We start from the raw sequence: 20354 nt of genomic DNA on the forward strand, positions 1-20354 counted from the left end.
AAGACCAATTGTATTTTGGCACCCTAGGCTGTACCTCTGTCCACGCACCAGTTAACCTCCAGAACAGCTTTCAAATACTCTAATGGCCTTTACTAGTATAAACTCATAGTGCAAGATGTCATGCTGCAAAAGACAGTCTTGGCTTTATTCCTTTTTGATGCAGGAATAAGACAAGGAAAGTTTAACCAGGCTCACAGGAAGTTCCTTTACAAAGACTATTTTGTTTAGTGATTGTTCCCATTCCATCAAAAACGAGATACTATCAAACCAGAGTGCATTTCCAGTCATCTCTGCTTGAAAGAGCCCAAGATGTAATCCTTCACAGCTTCAAAACTCAACTCTTTGAAGGCCAGAACTGTGCTCTCTCAGGAAGAGGAGAACACCGGCCATAATGCCCTTCAAGGATATCTCAAGTACTCTCCCTGGAAGAAAACGGCCAGTTCACAGGCCACAAGAATGTCAGGTATCCTTGTCACTAGATGTCACTAACATGGCAGTTCCTACAGAAAAAAAATGATGATTCCCTTCTGACAGGGAAAATATGGAAGTGGGCAGCTCAGCAGCACCATGTCAGATTACAGATTGTCCCTGCAAGCAAAATTCAAAGAGACAAGTACAGCTTTTGCCACGGGAAAGAAAGAGCAGCTACAGCTCTGATAGCATTCAAGCCAGTATTGCCTGACAAGACACCACACGAGCAATCAGAAACCTGCAATACTCAGGCTTCCAAGCCACAGAAGCCATCAAGACTCACCTATCTGGGAAAGTTCCAGGCTCAGATTTTGGCAGCCCAAGGCTAAAACTTGACAGCAGCTTTGTCATACTAAAGCAAACTGAAAACAGATCCTGGAATCACACCCCTTATAGAGAGAAGACTAGATCTAAACCAAGTCATTTCCTAGTGGGGAGAGAAGTCAACTGCACTAGGCGATAAACAGGCTGCATTTCCTGCAGCTTTACTGAAGCCAAAAACCTAGCCCAGGGAAGAATGGAAATGCATCTAGAAGAGCTGTTGGATTACAGCCCATTTTAAGCCTCAGAACAAGCACAGTTTAGCATCAGTAGCACTATGTTCTACCTCAGCAGGTTTTCTTGGGAGGAAGCTAAAGGGTGCAAGACACGACCCAGCTAATTCACATTTGTATCAGTCGCACAGGCAAGTAATTTTAGGAGAAGTTCCGGCCCAATCCAACCACAAGACCTTTGCTCAGGCTGACCCAGCACTTCGGCGCAGGCCTTCCGTAGGCGGCCGGTACCACACACAGCTTGACTCTGTCCCCACCCTGACCCGGTTCAGCACCACTGGACTGCCGCCCCAGCCGTTCTAGACAGATAGTTAATGAACCGAACCAATTAATAAACCCTCTCAACCTCAAGCAACGTGTGAGCGGGTGAGGAGCTGGGGTCGCCCAGCACTCCCTCACAGCGGGCTGAGGAAAAGCTCTCCCTGGGGAGCCCCGCTTCCCTCCCACACGGCTCCGCAGAGGACAGCCCGGCTGCGGGGGGCACTCCCGCGCCCCTCCTCGAGCGCAGCTCGGGAGGACCCGGCCTCATCGCTGCCCTCCTGTCAGGGCTCCGCCGCACCCCGCGGGGTAGGCCCGCGGACCCCCACCCCCGGCCGGCGCCGAGGGAGCCGCCACCCGCGGCGGCGAGGCCGCCGCCCAGGCGAGGCCGCAGAGCGAGTCCCGCAGCACGATGCCGGCTGGAGAAGACAACCGGCCGCACAGCCCAAGCCGCGGAGCGGGAGCGCGGCCCCGGGCACCTCACCTGCCGCTGCCCGCCGCCGCTCGCTGCCCAGCGCCCAAGATGGCGGCCGCCGCCCCCCCTTCCCCCGCGCCCCCCCTACCACTGCAGCGCCGCCGCCGCGCATGCGCCGCCCCGCCCCGCCCGCGCGGGGCCTGCCGGGAGGGGCGGGCGCGGGGACGGCGCGGGCGGGACAGCGCGCCAGGCCTCGCCTCCCCCGGCCCGGGCCGCCCGCGGGGCACGGGCTGCTCTCCACGCCCCGTGGGGGCCGAATCCACCGGGCTGCTCCCCGGGGCGGCTGGCCCCGTCCTCGCCCCGCTGCACCCAGCGCCAGGCCGGCCCCTGCCGCTACAGCCGCGGCCGGCGCTCACTCCACTGCGGCTGGTGGTAATGGAAGCCCCGGGGAGCACAGAGAGCCCGCACCAGAGAGCGAGGGGAGCCGGAGCCTTGCACCCCAGTGGAGGCACCCACAGCAGCCCTTGCCACGCCGGGAAGAGGCAGGTGGAAAACGGGCGGCGCATCCCGGCACAGGCTGCCCTCCTCCCCCTGGGATCTTGCTGCGGAGCAAGAAGCAGGAGAGCGGAAAAGGAAGCTGAAAAAAAAACCCAACACAAGGCAGGAGTCCAATAAAACTATGTTTATAAATAAAAACAAGGAGATTGGTTTCATTTTTATAAAACCCAGCTGGCAGGGAAGGGGAAGGGTGTGAGCAGTGGCCAGGGAGGCTGCTCCGTGGCCGCAGGAGAGGAGGGGGACAGGCAGCAGCTTCCTGGTGCCAAGATGAGACAGGAGGATGGCAGAGAGTGGGCATGGGGCAGGCGGACTGAGGCAGGCAGAGGGAAAGGAGAGGCTTTAGGGAGGCACGTGAGAGCTGGCAGAGGGGTCACAGGAACATCACTGACCCCGGAGGAGCAAAATACATTTCATCTCCAGCGTATAAAAACTGCAAACAAGACAGACAAAGGGAGGTGATGCTTGCAGAGAAAGCCACGGTGTGGGAGGAGAAAAGGGCACCGGGGAACCAGCACCCCTGGGAGCAAGGTCGAGTGTCTGTACCGTGCTTGGCCCTGGGCAGGGGGAAGGGGGCTGCCCCCAGCCCGAGGCATGTCTCCAAGTAAACAGAGGATGAAGGAAAAAGGGCAGGGAGCACCAGAGCAAATGGACTCAACTGTCCTAGCCCATCTGCAGGCACTGAAACCAGGGACAACACTTAAGGCTGCAGCCTTCCTCCCCCGAGGGCTCAGTGTTGCTGCCACGCATCATGCACAGGCAGAGGGAGTGGGGCTGTCCCAGCTTCGTCCCACAGCCTCGTCCATCCCAGCAGACAGGTCAGCAGCACACGTGGTGCTGGGCACAGGGGGACAGAGACTGGGGCCCTTCATAGGGCAAGAACAATTTCCCAAAAGTGTGAAACAGTTGTGCCTCTCCCTCACCTCCTAACTCCATCCAGACCCTTGAAAATACTCCACAACTGAGCAGCAACATGGCAGCAGGAGGGAGAAGGCCACAGCTGCCACCACCAGCCCCCAGGCACTAGACAGCCCTTAGAAACAGGACAGGCAGCAACGTGTCACAGCCAGGAGGGCAAAGAGCAGGACAGAGGGAGTAGAACTCTACCCTTAAACCCTCCCCCAGTATCCAAGGGTATGTGCAGGGCCCCGAGTCGCACAAGACCCTGGCACTCACTGCTGCTCTGGGATGAATAGAGGTACAGCCCCAGCCCTGAAACTTGTGGCTTGGGCAAAGTGAAGGGGGCTCCCGCCCTGGGGCAGTGTCAGGCTCAGATTTGGCCCAATAGGTGGGGGTGAGAGGCGGGAGAGGGAAGTGGCAGCATCTCTCCCCTCTCTGGAGGCACTGAAGCCCTGGAACATTCATGCATTTAGCCAAAAGGCAACTACAATGGGATTTAAAACGCATAGATAAGGCTGGTCCCTGCTCCCCTCCCAGGGCTGCGGGAAGGGCAGGGCATCTTCCACAAGGGAGAGGAAAGCAGCCATCTTCAGCGCCATGCGTGCCCAGCGCCCTGGGAGCTCCGTGTCCTCCTGTCGGGCCACGCCATGCTCCAGCTCTCCCCCCCACGGGCGGCAGGCTCAGAGAAAGTCAAACACCCCGTAATTCTTTGCTGCTTGATAGAAGAAACACAAAAGGGTGAAAAGAAAGAAGAGATATTTAGGGTGGAAGGACCGAGGCAGCAGCAACACACGGGCAGGCAGCACAGGGCGCTGGGACGGGTGCGGATTAATGGGGTTAGAGAGGACGGCAGGAGGGAATTACCATTGGCAAGAACAAGTCTGGTGGCGGGATGGGTTGGCAGCACCCAGCAGGCCTGCCAGGCCCGTCCACCCCGCTCGAGGAGGGATTAGAATCAAGGTTTAGTTCCATTTATTATTTTTTTCCCTTTTTTTTTTTTCTCTTTTCGTTATCAAGACCAAAAAAAAAACCAAAAACAACCAACCAAAAAATAAATCCCATAAAACAAGGGGTGAAGCCAGGGCTGGTCCTAGGAGACAAACGACGGGGATGGAGGGGGAGAGGAGGGGCAGCAGACAGACAGGGGACGGGCGCTTCACATTACATCCACAAAGAACTCACTGGGGTTGCCCATGGCCATTCGGAAGGACTGTCTACTGGCCGTCAGTTCGGGGGGCACAGAGGCCAGGTCACGGCCCGGCGGCGCCCCGGGGGGGCCCATGGCTGAAGGCGGTGGAGGCATCAGCAACATGGGGGGGCTGAAGAGAGGGGGGAGGCCGGGCGGCCCGTAGGACTGCTGGCTGTGGTGGCTGCGGATGCTGTGAGCCAGGGAGTGCTGGCTGCGCTGGCTGTGCTGGCTGGCCGGCACCGAGCGCTCGCTGGCCGCACGCTCGCGCCGCATGCTGCTCCTCGTGGTGTGGTCCGACTCGCTCCCGCTGCCGCCGGACTTGGACTCCCCGGTCTTCTCTCTCTCCTTCCTCCTCTCGCTGCCGCTGCGATTGGAACCACTGCTCCGGCTCCCTGCGAAGCACACGGGGAGAGGTTATAGGTGAGAGCTCAGGCAAGCCAGGGAGAAGGGATGCTCCTCGAGCCAGGACACAACTACAGCACGCTGCAGCTCAGTCTCCTCTCAGCTCCAAGTCCCACAACCCTTTTGAGATAGCTTTTGCTCTGGCTCCCCACACGTGTAAGGCCTTGCCTGAGCAGCCTTTTTCTGCTGCGCCCCTGTGCTGACCTGCAGGCATCTTCCAGCCCTTGTTACTCACCTTCACTGTGCTGGCTGCCTGCACTGCCCCCTCCGTAGCTGTAGCTTGGGTCAGGGAAGCCGGGGTGGGGGTTGTAAGGATGAGGTGGTGGATACTGATAGGGGAAGGCCATAGGCCAGGGAGCGGCTCCTGGGTGGGGGAGCGGGGCCAAAGTGTCCTGATCGGAGGCCCCGCTGGAACCATCATGATCATGAAGAGACAGATTAGCCATGTCTGCAAAGAAGTAGAAAAGAGGGGTTAATTAAAGCAGAAAGACAACCACCTGTGATGAAGCAGCTCCCTGTCCACCCTTGCTGATGGACAAGGATGGGGTACATAAGGAGACACAAGAAGCTGATGCTCTCTCCTTGCTAGTCAATACAAGCATTTGTGCTTCCTGGCTGAACGACAGCCAGGCTGTGCGAGTCCGAGTTGCCACAGAGACCAGCCTGGTGGGAAAGGATCACACCAGAGCTACAGCTCACTCTGTCAAACACTTTCCCCATCTCTATTATTTGAGCAGAACCTGGTTGCCTGAGCTGCACTCCCCTTGCCAGCACTGGAAGTTCAGAGCCTAGAGACAATATCAGTAAAGACTAAGACTCTGTTATGGTTGCGTAGGAGAGAAGATCACATAGTAGGTGACAACTGCTTCTAACTTCACCATCCCAGCAGCAAAACAAGGGAGCTGGGATATTCTTTGTGACTCTCTAAATAGGGTCATTAGGGGCTCAGGCTGATGGCAGTGGCCTAGCTATGTCCCCTTGCTGTCAGCAGGGCCCTGCAGGATCTCTACCCCTCCATCCTCTCCCTCCCAGCCGTGCCAAGCGCCATACTTCCACAGAGGTCCCCGAAGATGTAATAGCACTGCTCTGAGAAGGTGATCTTGTTCACGGTATGCCGGATGTAGCCAGCCTTCAGCAGATTGCTGGCATATTTGCGGGATTCACGACGGTCTGTAAAGCCCTCCACGTGGTGATAGAGCCAATCCACCACATCCGAACCTGCCACCAAACATCACAGTTAAATACAGCAAGAGAGAGGGAGACTGTTGCCCTTGAGGCAGTGAGGACACTTCAGCCAAGACAAAGTGGGACAAAAGGCAAAAAGGGACTGTATAAGCCAAATATTCAATTTGTGATCCTGGCCTGGTCAACAGTTTATGGTGGCAGAGATGCTTCCGTGGGCATCTGCTTGGTAAACAGGCCACCCAGTCCCTGGCCTCTGCAGGCAGCACAGACTCTTACCGATGAAAGCATTGGGGATGGTGATCTTCAGCCACATGCGGTCACGGACCTCCAGGCCCGACTCTGGTGAGGCCATGGCTTTGACAATGGTGGCCATGTCACTGTGGATGGACAGGTGAAAGTCATCGAGGCCTGTGGAGTGGATGAAGGAAGGGAGGTAGAAATGAGGGAGGACAGAAAAGACAACAGGACCACAAGGAACATCACACACAGGAGGGATGGGCCAGGGAACAATACATTGCAGACAGCCTCGGGGTGCATGCTGTGTAACCCTCACTTCCAGCCTTCCCACGTTACCCTTCACATGTCGGCCACTTCCTTCTGTACAAAACCCAGGCTAGAGTCTCCTTTCTTCCAGTCAGTCCCAAGCAGCTGAGATCCAAAAGCTGCCAACTGAGCACATGTGGCTCAGCAAGGGAATTCTCTGCTCTTCACAAACCTACAACAACCTCCTGACTTTTTGCCCTGTCTGAGCCAGACCCTGGCTTCAAGGGCTCTGTGACTAGAACTGCCCAAAACATTCAGAAAGCAACCAAGAGAGACCTATGCTCAGCAGGACTCTGCCCCACTGCAAGGGTCTTTGCTCCCAGTTGCCTCCTCCATCCTCCCTTATCCGCTCTCTGGTAGGGCAACTGCTCCTGGGACAAGTTGAATCCCTCTTGTACGATACTCTTAGCCAGTAGCCCCTGACTCCTCTGAGCCTTTCATTGGTACCTGCACTCAGGCTCTTCTACTCTCCTTAGGCAGAAGAGCTGAAAAAGGTGGTATTAATTCCCTCAGGCAGAACTCAATTGATCCAAGAGCCTGTCTGGTGAGAGCTGCCTCCCCCCAAGGCAGATCTCGCCCATCCCAGGTGTCCCCAGGCAGATGTATTGCTCCCTTTACAGCACAGTGAAGGCGAGGAAGCTGTGCAGTGGGTGGAGCACGGAGGCACAAGGACTTACGTTCAGTCTCTGGGATGGAGCTGGTGATGGAGGAGCTGGTGGAAGTGATTGTGCTCATGGATGGACTCATACCGTACGCTGGGTAGGTGCCAGTCATCGCTGCCGTGTGAGACACCCAGGCTGCCGGGTCGATGGGCCGGATGGGCTCACCTGCACAGAAGAAAGAGGCAGTCAGTAGCTGTAAGAAATGATCACTTCATCAAATCAACCTCTGGGGAGGGACGGGGACTCAGCACAGCCCATTCCATCCCCAGCGTCTGCCGGGACTCACCCGGATCGGAGCATGGAGAGTCTGGCCCAGCCCAGATCCGCTGGGGAGCAACTGGGAGAGAAAGAAGAGAGGGAGGGTCAGCAGGAGAGGTGCAGAGTGAGAGATCCCCCTATAGCTCAAGGAGGGGTTTCTCTTTCCTCTGGCGCCCCGAGCAAGTGACCTCCCTGCCCCAGTGAAACGCGTCCCCAGCGTGATGTGGGAAAGAGGGCTGGGCTTGTGGGCATTTTGGCCTGGGCATAGGACTTAGCAGCCTCCTAACAGGAGGACTGAAACCCCATCAAACCCCAATTCAGTGCCACATGGAGTCACACATACAAGAGAGGAACGAGACAACAACTAAGTGCTTAAGGCAGGGCTCTCAAGTGAGCTGGGCACCAGCATTAGGGGTGGGTCAGCTATCCACTTACTCCTGGGTAATGAGAAGCAGCCCCGGGGGCTGGGGTCCCAGCACTTGGCCACCGTCAGGGTGATGGGCCTGCAACAAAAAGGCAACAGTTAGAACAAGAGCCCAGTGGCACACACTTCTGCATGATGGACAGATGCTGTATGCTGGCTCTTTCCTGAAAGACATGGAAAGGCTGCCAGTGAAGCACCCTTGTTACCCTCCAGGGACAGTTTCCTTAATGGCACATGTAAGGCAAAATACCACAACCTCACTGAGGGTTGCTGATGACCCTCGGGACACGGTATCCCCACAAAAAAAGTGGGCACAGATCCCAAATCACCACCACTCTGTTAACTGCAATTGTTGCTTTGGGTGTGAAACTCTAACATCCAAACCCTAAGTTCTAAGCTTCATCAGAGCCACCGGCAGAGGTGGCTGAAAGACACAACCCACATGCCTCAAGCACACACTGTACAGCTGCCCCTGCAGCTAAGCAACACCCTTGAGTACTTACCCTGGCTTGTGCACAATCTCCCTTAGCACCCGCACAGCATCATCGTTGCTCATGTTCTCAAAGTTGATGTCATTTACCTGCAAACAACGCAAAGAGGTGAGTCCCAGAGATGTGACCAGAGCCTGAGCTTCCCACTCAGCTCAGCAGTGAAACAGCTTCCCTCTTTCAAGCACAGCTTCCTGGGTTTCAGTCTGCCAAAGTGCACAGGGAGGCTTCTGGGTCTTTTCTTACTGTTTTCCCAGGCCCAAAACCAGAGGTATGTGGGTGTGAAGTACCTGCAAGAGCATGTCTCCTGGCTCAATCCTTCCATCAGCTGCCACAGCACCACCCTTCATGATAGAGCCAATGTAAATGCCTCCATCCCCACGCTCATTGCTCTGTCCCACAATAGAAATGCCCAGGAAATTGTATTTTTCTGCAGGGATGAAAAGAGAAGGAAGTAAGACACTATAAAACAGCAGGCTCAAGCAGCCCTAACCTCAGACAAACCACATGCTAATGATGGTCACTTGAACTCCTGTCCCAGAGAGATTTCCTGGGATGCAGATAAACTCTTGAGAGACCAGTGGTTCAAGACAAGCCACTTCCTACAGAATCCATCTCTTCACCCCTCCACATGTGTGTTCTCTTTGCCCCCTCCGCAGTTCCCTTTCCACCATGCAGTCTCGCAGGACTGCAGGCTCCATGCACACTCCCACTCACCCATGTTCAGCGTGACTGTAATGATGTTCAGGGACATGGTGGAGTCTGTGATGCTGCTGAACGATGATGACTGCAACAGGAGCAAGAGATGAGATGTCCTTCTGTGCCTCAGCAACATTTCCAGCCCCAGCTCCCTCCACTTTTGCTTGCTGCCGCTCTCCCGTGGCACCACGGCCACCACCCACAACTCCAGCCTTATGCTGGGAGCTTTGCAGAGCCAAAGGGCATCAGCCACAGTCCTTATGACCTCTCTACAGCCAGGACAAGGTCTGTGCTCCCAGCTCTTGAGACTACGTTGGCTTTGGAAGGTTTATGGAACTTTATGAATTCTCAGTGCTGGGACAACACCTGTCCTCAGCTGTGCTGACAGCAAACACAGCTCAATCCCTGTCCAGCCTTGGAGCACCAAGTGGAGAGATCCACCAGGCAGCCTCCCATGCCCTGCACTGCCCTCCCAGGACACCCAGTCTGTGGTACCCGCTCGATGCGTGGGGCCTTCTGTTTCCGCCGGCGTCGCTTGTGCCTCCTCATCAGACGGGAAGCGCTGCTTTGCTCTGTCGAACTGCTAAACCTAGAGGCAAAAGCACGAGTCAGCTCTGCTGCTGCCAGGCTGGTGGGTCTGACAGCAAGAGAGTCACAGAAACAGCACAGGCAACAGAGGATTGCAGAGGCAGAACATGCATGTGGGGCACAGATAAGAGCAGCGGGGCTGCTGTGTGAGACTTGAGATAGAGGCAGGTCTGAAGAAGGACCTGCAGCCTGGGATTACTGTGCCCTCCAAACATATCTCTGTGCTGGGAGAGGACAGTGCTCTCCAGTACCAAGGCTTTCCTACCTGCTGGTGGAGTCATCTTCATCTGAATCAAAGAAGCTGGTGGTCTCCAGCTCACTGCTCATGAGTGTGGAGGAGCTCTCGTACCCGCCCAGGTCTCTGCGCCGCTCCCCCTTCACTGTACCATTCACCCTGGGTGCTGTGGGAAGACAAGGTTCAGTATGCTTCAGACAGGCCATAGGTAAACACCTCCTTACCCCATGCAGGGCTCCCAGCAACCTTCTTGGAATGATTCTGGCCATCAGACAATCCTATCTACTGCCAGCCAGCTCTGAGTCTACTCTGGGAAAAGATACTTCTTCTACCCTACTTGAGGACTGGGATGAAGCTGATGGGCTACTAGGAACAATGTTGCTAAAGCCATGGGAGATTGTTGCAGCTTGTTTCTTGGCAGACAAGGAGGAACACAAGGTGCCAAGGTTACTGCATGTTCTGTTTCTCAACTAAGGAGGACCAAACCGCTGCTGCTTCTCTCTCCTCCTGTTGTGGCTTCTACAGTAGACATCTCCTTTGCCCCCAAAGGTTTCATCACCAAGCTCTGATTCAACACAGGGGTTAGCTCCTGCTTCCAGCGTGAGGTTATGGCCTCAGACAACTGAATAGTCATTCTGAGCTGGAAAGGCTCTGCAGTGCAGACAGAGCCACCCCACATCTGCAGCTGGTGCCCCTGCCATGCCCTGGCTGTGCCTTGCAGAGTTCTTGCAAAGTTACCAACACTCACCATGTTCAGGCCCATCTTTCCGACGAGGTCGCTCCCTTTGCGACGACACCACCGAGTCTGTCTCTGTCTCATTGTCCAAGTTTTCTCGACTCCCCCCAGTGTTAGGGCTGTGATGGGATAAAGGAACAAATATCTCCAATAGGGAATTACTAAGGAGACTCTCTCTACCACTATGCTGGCCAGCACGAGCCTCCAGCCATCATCCGTCTCCTCCTGAAGGAACAGGAGCAGAGGTGGTGGGGAACAACCATAGGACATCTATGACTCAGGGAAGCTCTGCCTGCTCTTTGCCAGCTTCCCTGCGTTATTTTCAGCATGCCCTTGCTTGCTGGATAATGCAGCTCCACTCTGAATCTGCACTCAGCCCAATCCTCCTCTCCTCTGTCTGGCTGTGATCTCTGCCAATTTGGGTAGGAGTGTCCCAGCTCCTGGTCTGCATTTACAGTAAGATCACTATGGTTGCCTTGAAAATCAGAATAGAAGTCCAGGTAACTTACTGGAAGGAAGGGGGCCTGGAGTCTCCAATTCCTCCCGTGCGCTCCATGGAGGGTGGCAGCTCTGTTTGGTTATCGGCACAGACCGAGCCAGCATCTGAATGGGAACCCTCTGCAGACACCAGCTGGAAGCATGAGAGAGCATGAGTGAAAAGGCTGAGGCACTGGGAAAACATTTACAAGAGTGGCCAAACAAGCTGGCCCAAAGCCTACCTGGCCCAGGACCTCATCTCTGATGGTGGACAACAGCAGATGCCCAGGAGCAGGTTTGGAACAGGCCAAGCATGTAGCAACACTCCCTCTCAATGCCTTCCCAGACACCGGCTGTTTGTGGCTCAGGAGTTCCTGACCCAGTGGCAAAGTCGAGGTGGCTCACAGCCCTGACTGGAAACTGACATCATCTGCACACACCAGCCGCACAAACTGTACACTCAAGTAACCTTTAGCACATGTCTTGTAGCAAGAAGTAGATTCCCCTAGCTGTCGTTGCATCAGAAGAGGCAGTTACCAGTCATTTCTTTTCTCTGTTTTGACAGAATCTCTACACCTCTACCTTCAAGCTGTGGGAACCAGCAGGACTTTCACCTTCCCAGCCCATGAAAGCTGGGGGTAAGAGAGCTCATGGCTGAGGCTGGCTTTGAAACAGACTCCAACATGCTCTTTTTCTGGCTTTCACATGTACTTCGCAAACTTTCAGTTTGTGCCCAGCTAATTGGCTTGGCCACAGCCTCCAGCCAGCCTCTGGGAGGCTCAACAGCTTCCTCAGTGCAGTAATTCAAGAAAGAGTCAAATATATACATATTAAAACAATGTACATTATACCAGCGCTGCTTTGGGGCAGTCCAGGCACACTTACATCTGTGTCTCTGTCTGGAAGATAAACCACTAATTTCAGGGCTCAGGGAATGAAGCAGAGCCTCTGCTGGGAGGAACAAACTCACCAGTGGGATGAAACGGAGGATAGCTCAATACAAAGTGGTTTCCTTAACATTATTCCTTACTCAGGTTTATGCTCTCCCTGCACTGAGGGAGACAGGCCAGGCAGAAAAGCAACAGAAAGCTTTTTTCTTGCAAGAAACATTCAGGGACTCCCAAAACAGAGGTGACAGAGTCCAGAAAAGAGCTACCCCTTGGCCAGGGGGAACTATCCCAGTCCCCAGGGACAGGCTACAGCTTACAAGCAAGGGAAGATCCATTTCCCTTTTTAAGGACCTTCCAATGTGCTCTTTACATCTGCCCCATGCCTGTTTCCTGCATGACATGGGCACACAAGAGGCTTGTCTCTCTCCTGTAGGGCCCAATGCCTTGATCTGCCCCAGATGAAACAGGCTGCGGGTCACCCTGGAGCCAGTCTGGGGAGGTGATGAAGATAGAATCAAGCCTCAGTCTACGCACTTGAATCCACTGGCAAGCCATCAGCCATCATAGGAGAGGTCTGATTTAACAGAGGTGAGGGATGACCCACTGTGGGCCAGGGCAGAAAGACCGTGAAATATGGTCTGGAAAGGAGCTGATAGCTGCTGCCCAAACCACAATGCTCAGTGTAAATGCAGAGGCAGCTGTACTGCTCGATGCTGAGGGGACCACATCTGCCTGGAGGCAGGAGCAGATGGATGCCAATCCAGGTGCTGGAGGCACAGCCCATTTACATAGGCCTCGAAAGCGTCCCAGCATCATTGATGAAACACAGAACTGTGCCCCGTCTACCTTTAAGAACTGGGGAAACCATGATAAGGGAGGGGGGTTGGACTCCACAGATCATCATTAGGGCAAGTGGGCAGAGGTCTGCTGCCAGAGAGGCACTGGGAACAGAGGTTGGGATGCAGCTGGCATAAAGACAGAACAGCCCTGAATGAGCCTCAGCTGAGGCAGCAGACAGGGCAGAGAGCACCCTGGGGTGTCAAAAGCTGCAGATCCTGTCTCACAAGCCCCAGGACAAGCCCAGTGGCTCTTGCTCTCACAGCTGTCTAACCAGCTTTTGTCTCACACTTATGTCAGCTTCCCTCCCTTCAGCAAGCCTCAGGCACAAGGCCAGCTCTACTCCAGGCACCTTCCCAAGTGACTTGTCTTCCCAGGACACATCCCACTCCCTGAGGGCCACATCTCTGCTCTGGCAGCCACTGCCCAGGAGCACAAGGAAGAAGATGCTGGAAGGGGTTGTCATTGCCTAGGAAAATGGTCTGTGCTTGAAGATCTCAAGGCAAGGCCAATCAAATAGATCTGGGAAGAGGAGAGGAGTGGAGTGTTCCCAAGCAGAGAAACTGATATTGCCTTCCCTCTTAAAACTTCTGGGGCTGGGATTTCCTCCAGAGAAGGTTTCAATAACCATCCTCCACTTCTCTTGCCTCTTGCACTGTCAGGAAATACTCACTTGGATACAAGTGCCCATGTTTCCCTCTAGCTGAAATTAGCAATAAGTTCCTAAATCAGCCTCATTCCAGCCTGTCTAGCAGAAGCAGCAAAGCAAGTGCTCCCCTGCTGCAGCCCCCAAACCACACATGGACAAGGAGACTTCGCAGAGAGAGAAAAAGGGATATGGCTTAGTGGTGGGCTTGGCAGTGTTAGGTTTAGGGTTGGACTCTATGATCTTTAAGGTATTTTCCAACCTAAACGATTCTGGGATCCTTGGCTGTGCATAAAAGACTCTGACACTGCCATCCCCCCACTTTGTGCACAAGAGCTGGTAGCAGTGCTAACTCCAGGCACAAGATCCCTGCAAGGAGTCAGCACACCAGAGCAGCAGCATAGTGCCCTGGTCACGCTAGACAAAGTCACACCGGATTCGTGCCACTCACACTGAGCAACCAGAGAGCCCCAGAAGGAAAGCCAGCCGCTGCGTGGATCACAGATTAAAGCTCGCCACGTGAAAAAGAACAGAGCAATGGAAAGGGTTCTGGGACTCCCCCCAAGGCAGGTAGAAACAAAAGGTGGCATGAAAGGGAGAGGTGGGGAGCTGTCTCAAGGCAGATACAGCAGGCGTGGATGGGCTGGCTGCCGAAGGGCCGGCTAACCGCTAGAGGGAGGCTGGTGGTGGCCACCGGGCCTGCGGCTCCGGCTGCACCAGCCCAGCGCCCCCTCTCCTCCCGGTGTGGGCTGAGGGCAGGACCCACTCTGGCTGCAGCTCCCACCCTGGCTGCAGCAAACCTGGACAGCATCCCAGCAGGAGCCAGCCCGGCAGCGGGGCACCCGCCAGCCCGGTCCTGGCACCCCCACTCTCCCTCCCAAAAAGCAGTCGCTTCATTGTCCACCCTCTCAGAGGCCCAGCTGTTTGGTGCAGGGATAAGAGGTGTTAGGTCTGATCTAGCCCAATTTGTTGAGGATTTTCACAGTTTAGGGGTTGCCTGTTGGCCTTGGGTCTCAGTTCTGCTCCTGGTGTAGATGCACACACACTCATCAGCACAAACTGCAGCTCAGCAGAGGGGGAAAAAAAAGATGACAGGCTATGGAGACTGAATGCTCTCTCCTCCCACAAACACAGGGTCCTCTTGGGGGCAGAGGCATGCGGGCAGGGGACAGAGCATGTGCATGGCATGGCACAGAGGGAGAAGCTTGTCCTGCAGCTGCCCAGGCAGTACCTTTAGTCTTCAGGGCAGTCAAATCCAGTCCGCTTCTCCAGCACTAAAGTCACTTAAGCCCTTTGCGCCAGTCACCAGAGCGGGGCTTTCCTTGGGAAGGTGACCCTGCCATAGGGGCACACGGGTTACACTGCAGACAGGCCCAGGCCACCACCTCTGCCAGGCATCAGCTACCGTGAGCTCTCCACAGAGTCATCCCACATCTTCCCCGGCACGGGGGACCTGGTATCATGCAGCCCCCACTCCAGGTGAGGGACTGGAGCATGGTAATCCAGATCATGAGCTTCATTAGAAGTCGGCACATCGGCAGTACAGAGCAGTCCCTGTGCCTCACTTGGCACCAGGCAACCAAATGGTCATTTTCAGAGAGGAAGAAACAGGCAGTGAGATACTAAAGCAAGGGGCTTCCTTACCCATGACACCACCCGGCCGTTGAAGCAGGGAAGCTTGGCATTGTCATCCGAGATCTCTTCTTTCACCACCCTGCAGAGGGGAGAGAAGGCAGTCAGAACTGGGTCCAGGATTTCAGAGCAAAAGGAAACTTTTCCAGGTGGATGTCTGCACCCAGCAACAGGCAGCCCAGACTTGGGAAGGGTCAGAGACAGGACTAGCAGCTCCTTCCTGCTGCCAGGCTACAGCTTCCTATGCTCATGGCCAGGACTGTCAGGCTGGAGAAAACAAGGGCAGAAGAGGCCTCCCCATGTACATTCAGACGTTTTGCCCCAGAATCACATTTTAATCAGTGTAAAGAAAAACAAAATAAATCAGATGCATACTTCCATCAGCTTGCTTACTTCTAAAGAAACCCACCAGTCTGCTTATTTCTAAAGAAATACATTATTTAAACCCCTTTATAATGACCTGAAAGAAACACAGCCTATGCCAGAGATTCCTAATATATGAAAGTGAAACACATTAAACATGCTGCTTCCCAAATGTTACTGTTGCCTTTTCATGATGTACCTAATATTTCAACATCACTTCAAGCTTTATAGTTGTGCCACAATGTCATGCTCCTGTGTTACACAAACAGCTGCATTATCAAGTTTTCATAGTGGAGGGAGCAATGATTAATTTTTTTCCCCCCCAACAGTAAAAGCAGTTTTCTTTGGAGAGAAAACATATTCTTTCAATTTTAAATATCACTAGACACCTAAATGGTTTTGTTTTTTTTCCACAGTGAGCCTGCAATCAAAACAACTTGTAAATTCATCAGTTTCAAGTAATACTTTTTATAAAACAAATTTAAGGGCAAAATAGGCTTTAACAAGCTCATTTTCTTTCCTTCTCAATGATAATACTTTAGGCACTTTTACGTAATATAAAGACATCTTAGAAGTAGTTTGTGATACTAATTTCCCCTTCCAAGCTATATCTAAGGTAGCTTGACATATATTCTGCTTCAAAAACAATGTAGTAACTAAACAGTGAATATATTATATTTGAAGGGAAAAAGAATCCAACAGAAAAAGAACAAAAGAATGAATGTGAAACCCAGAAAAATTATCACAGAACGGTGGGAGGTGGAAGGGACCTCTAGAGCTCATCCAGCCCAACCCCCTGCTAAAGCAGGTTCCCCTCAATCAGGTCACACAGGAACGTGTCCACGTGGGTTTGGAAACCTGCAGAAAAGGAGTCTTCACACCCTCCCTGTGCAGCCTGTGCCAGGGCTCCCTCACTCTTACAGTAAAGAAGTTTTTCCTTGTGTATGTGGAACTTTTTGTGTTCCAGCTTATGTCCATTACCCTTTGTCCTGTCACAGGGCACTGCAGATAAAAAGTGTCACCCCATCCTCCTAACACCCACCCTTTAGGTACTCATGAGTGTTGATGAGATCCCTGCTGAGTTTTCTCTTTACTAGGCTAAACAGCTCCAGTCTTTCCTCATGAGAAAGGCTTCTCCTTTTCATTATATAAGTAACTAAGAGTACACAGAGGTGGAATCCCATCAACAGTTCTGAAGGGTCCCCATGCTAGTCCCCAATTCATGGAGAACTGAAGAAGATGCAAGTGTGGGACACGGAGCTGTGCCCCATTGCCCCAGAGTGCCACGCAGCCCAGGCGCTGCCATTGAGGTGCAGCACGTCGGGGCTCTCAGAAACATGTACTGCTGGCTCCTGGCTGTGCTCCCTGTGCCAACAGCTGCCCAAACCGGTGCTGAAAACAGGCTGGAAAGGCTAGCCAACAAGGCATCAGCAACAGGCAAATGAACAGTGCTGGAAGACCAGAACCCGGGGAGCAAGCTCACTCCACCCTGCTGGCCGTGCTGGTTGTTCCAGTGTCATGCACTCTCACCAAAGGACTGTCCCACGGGGTGAAAGGCAGCACATTGCCATGTCTTTGCTAGCAGCTGGCACTCACAATCCTTGCCCAAACTTGAGAGTTTGGGCAAGCAAACTCAGTCAGCAAAGGAACTGGACAAACACTACCCATTCCCAGAAGGCATAATTGAGGAGGTCACAGTTTGAGCAGTCTAATCCACTCCCAGGATGTGCGCTAATGCCTCTTGCACAGATGGAGCAGCAGGAAAAAGCAGGAAAGGAGCAGTGAGGAAAATTAAGACCCAGCTGGCTTCATGCTTTTCAGCATGCCCGGTGCCAGCCTCTTTCCAAAGCCTCTGCAGAGCAGGATGTGTGTCAAACACAGGCAGTCTTCCCCAGGACCTGTCCCATTCAGTGCCCATGCCAACCCTCCCTGACGTGGGCAAGTGACTGTCTCACTTCCAAGCTCACACGCACGCTCCCCTGGCCTGGCTGCACTAGCATTCATTTATACTGTCGCCAGCAGTCTGGCCTTCATCCAATTCCTAGAGAGAACTTCAGGCAGAGCCAATTTTCAGTGCTGCACGCTGCCTGCTCAGGGACACAGAGCCCTGCCTGTGGGTGAAGGGACAGGGTGATATATTTGTAAGGTCAAGGTGACCAAGCACTCAGCACAGATGAGCTATCTCACAAACAACCCCCAAGAACCACCCCCCACACTCAACTGCAATGCCTGATGGAGAACAAGCTCCCTCTGTCCCAAAAGCTGATCCCTCATTGCTCCTACTACCCTGCTGCTGCCCCAGACATCCCAGGGGTCAGCTCCACCCCGCAGCAGTTTTCTCCCTCCTTCCCCAGCCACTACATTATTTATTACTATTTATCACACAGATGCCAGAGCACAACAGATTACACATATAGACTCTACTAAGCAAAAACCGATAGTGCTGGAGTGGAGCACATGCCGAGCAGGAATATCTCTGCAGTCCTGCTCATGTCTGTCACCCCTTGCACTGTCCCAGCTATTCATGCCCTGCATTCCTCTCCAGCCTCAGCCCTGAGCTGTAGCCTTCCTTCCCCCACCTCTCACCACCCTCTTCAAGTGGCACTTCTCACACAAACAAGACTGCAGGTTCACGTCAGAAGCCACCAACCAAGCAGCCTCTGGGGGAGCTGTGAGCAGTGCCACGTTTCTCCTCCACAATTGCATGGGGAGGCAGCCATGAGATGAAACTGTCCTGTGGATGTGCAGGGAGGGAAAACCATCCTCTGAATACACTGGGAAGAGCCCACAGCCAATAGAATCTGAAAGAGCAGACCCAGAAGTAGCTCAGGCTCTCTCAGTTGTCTAAAAGCCTTTCTTTTTGGCAGGAACCACCTCAGCCCAGGGAAAACATCTGCCCAAGGCTGATTTCAAAGGGACTGCTTTTAGTTTACTGTCCATCAGGGCAGTCTGGTTTCAGATTTTCCCATGCTCTTACTGGGGGCTGGGCACAACATAGGCAAGAACCATGGCCAGGAAAAGCTCTTTCTAAGAGAAGCAGCCCAAGCCTTGCCCAGGCAAGCGTGGGTCCAGCCTCAGCACTGATGTTTTGCACAAAGAATCACCCTGCAGACGGGTGCTCACTGACCCCTCTCCTGTCCTGTCCCCAGGGCCAGCCAATGTGCTGCGGGCTCAGTGCCTGGACTGCAGGCCCAGCGCTCTCCAGCACTCATCTGCCTTGAATTTTCCAACAAAGAGACCTGCAGGAGGGAGGAAGGAGGGAGGGAGGGTTACAGGGGAGGCAGGCCGAGTGGGCGGATGATTCAACCACCATCCCCTTCGACATGAGGCCAAGCCAGGGAGGAGGAGGAGGGGACAAGGCTCTGGCTGCCACAGGAACCGGGCTGGGGTGTGCAGAGGGGGCTGCCAAAGCTGACACAAGCAGCACATCTGCTCCCATGCAGCTGGGGGAGGGGAAGGGGCAGCCCCGGCAGCAGAGGGGAGTGGAGAAAACCCAGCTCCAACCCTGGCTCTGTCCCTCCCCTCCCACCAGCTTCTCCAGAAGAGCTGGTAGACCCTCTCCCCATGCATGGCCTGGGAAGATGCCACATTCCCAGCTCCCCTCCCGCACCCTGCCTCAGGGAGCAGCTGGCAGCCTGGAACAGGATGAGGAGGCGAGCGAGGGGCAGGCGGGCAGACGCTGCTTTCTCCAGGGAGCCCCAGCCTGGCTCAGGAAATTAGAGGGTATTTTATATCACGGAGTCATGTCCTAGGAATGAAAGGAAGGTGGGGAACAAGAGAGCATGCACAGGAGAGAAAGGAGGCCATAGAGCCCAAGGCTCAGAGCCGGCTGTGCCGTGTCAGAGAGGCCGGGCTGTGCAGCCGTTACCAGCGCAGCTGCTGTGCTCCCTCCCCACCACTGCTTCCCCTCCGTGGCCTCCAGCCAGGGCGAGGCTGCGGATACAAGGGAGTTTCTAGCTTCAGCCAGCTCTGGTCCCTCCTGAGCAGGACCCACTAGCCACAGCGAGGTCCCAAAGAAGAATTTGGATGGAGTAACGCAAGCCCAGCGAAACAAGAAATTCAAAAGGCACAGACAAAGGCTCTGGCAGGTGGTTTTGAACCTCAGGTGTGGATGCAGACTGGAGCCCAGCAGCAATCACTGCTTGTCTCTGGCAGTCCTGTCCCCAATTTATCTATCTATGGGCTCACAATGGTGAGGACACTTAGAGAGAAGAGATCATGGGATGCAGTGGTGACCAGAAAAGCTGAACCTGGAGTTGGAAGGATCACTTCCAAAACCCCTCAAGCATGTTAGACAGCTCAATGACCAGCATGAAAAGGAGTCTTATTAGGGGAAGTGCAAAGATTGAGAAGACAGCTGAGCAGTGATAACTTCACACTAAAAAGATGAAAAGATAGTAGAGCAGATGAGAAAAAGAACTTTTCCTTCATTTACTTTAATTATTGACAGAAAATACACTCCCAGAACAGAAATATTTTTCCCAACATTGCAAAGCTGAGAAATTCAGTGTTAATTTCCCAAATTGGACAGATTAGGTAGGTCATTCTTCTGATCTTAACAGTCCCCATCTCCTACATCCTGCAAAAGAAGAAAAAAACAACCCTACAAACAAAAAACATCGGGAGACATTTCTACCCAATAGTACAAGCTCCAGGGAGTTGTACACCAGAAATGTGATCTGCAGTACATACCCCTTAGGGCAGGGATGTCTTGTGGCCAAATGATTGTATAGATTAATGCTGCATAGTAAAAGGAAGCACCTTCATGTGTTACTATCCAACTATAAGTATCTCCTATCTCTAGAGCAAAATCCTCCTCCCTTCAAGATTAAATGCTTGTGCCACAGAGATGAACTCTGTCAAGTCATGTCACCAGAAGAAAAATCGAACGGGGCAATTCTCTGACAGAGCTGGGATTTCAGATGGGAAATTCCTGTTTGACTAAGT

At 53.7% G+C, this 20354-nt stretch overlaps 2 protein-coding genes across 4 annotated transcripts in view; both read right to left on the reverse strand.

Annotated features, from left to right (window-relative positions):
- Positions 1-1836, reverse strand: part of AP2M1 (adaptor related protein complex 2 subunit mu 1) — a 28511-nt gene extending 26675 nt beyond the window's left edge. Inside the window, exon 1 of the mRNA XM_062006086.1 lies at positions 1768-1836. The gene's annotated coding sequence lies outside the window, so the exon portion shown is untranslated. The remainder of the gene's footprint in view (positions 1-1767) is intronic.
- Positions 1837-2374: 538 nt separating this feature from the next.
- Positions 2375-20354, reverse strand: part of DVL3 (dishevelled segment polarity protein 3) — a 33231-nt gene continuing 15251 nt past the window's right edge. Inside the window, exons 2-17 of one of the 3 annotated variants that reach the window (XM_062005548.1) lie at positions 15057-15126; positions 11072-11193; positions 10575-10681; positions 9857-9992; positions 9499-9592; positions 9022-9091; positions 8595-8734; positions 8320-8396; positions 7828-7895; positions 7421-7471; positions 7150-7299; positions 6206-6337; positions 5795-5962; positions 4980-5192; positions 4336-4734; positions 2375-3865 (exon numbers count right to left, since the gene is read on the reverse strand). In XM_062005548.1, coding sequence (XP_061861532.1) covers positions 3834-3865; positions 4336-4734; positions 4980-5192; positions 5795-5962; positions 6206-6337; positions 7150-7299; positions 7421-7471; positions 7828-7895; positions 8320-8396; positions 8595-8734; positions 9022-9091; positions 9499-9592; positions 9857-9992; positions 10575-10681; positions 11072-11193; positions 15057-15126 — 2029 coding nt within the window. In that variant the 3' untranslated portion in view covers positions 2375-3833. Of the gene's footprint in view, positions 4735-4979; positions 5193-5794; positions 5963-6205; positions 6338-7149; positions 7300-7420; positions 7472-7827; positions 7896-8319; positions 8397-8594; positions 8735-9021; positions 9092-9498; positions 9593-9856; positions 9993-10574; positions 10682-11071; positions 11194-15056; positions 15127-20354 lie in introns of all 3 variants that reach the window. The other 2 variants (XM_062005549.1, XM_062005550.1) reach the window with 2 other exon arrangements.

Source organism: Colius striatus, chromosome 12, assembly GCF_028858725.1.
Source record: "Colius striatus isolate bColStr4 chromosome 12, bColStr4.1.hap1, whole genome shotgun sequence".
Taxonomy (NCBI): Eukaryota; Metazoa; Chordata; class Aves; order Coliiformes; family Coliidae; genus Colius; species Colius striatus.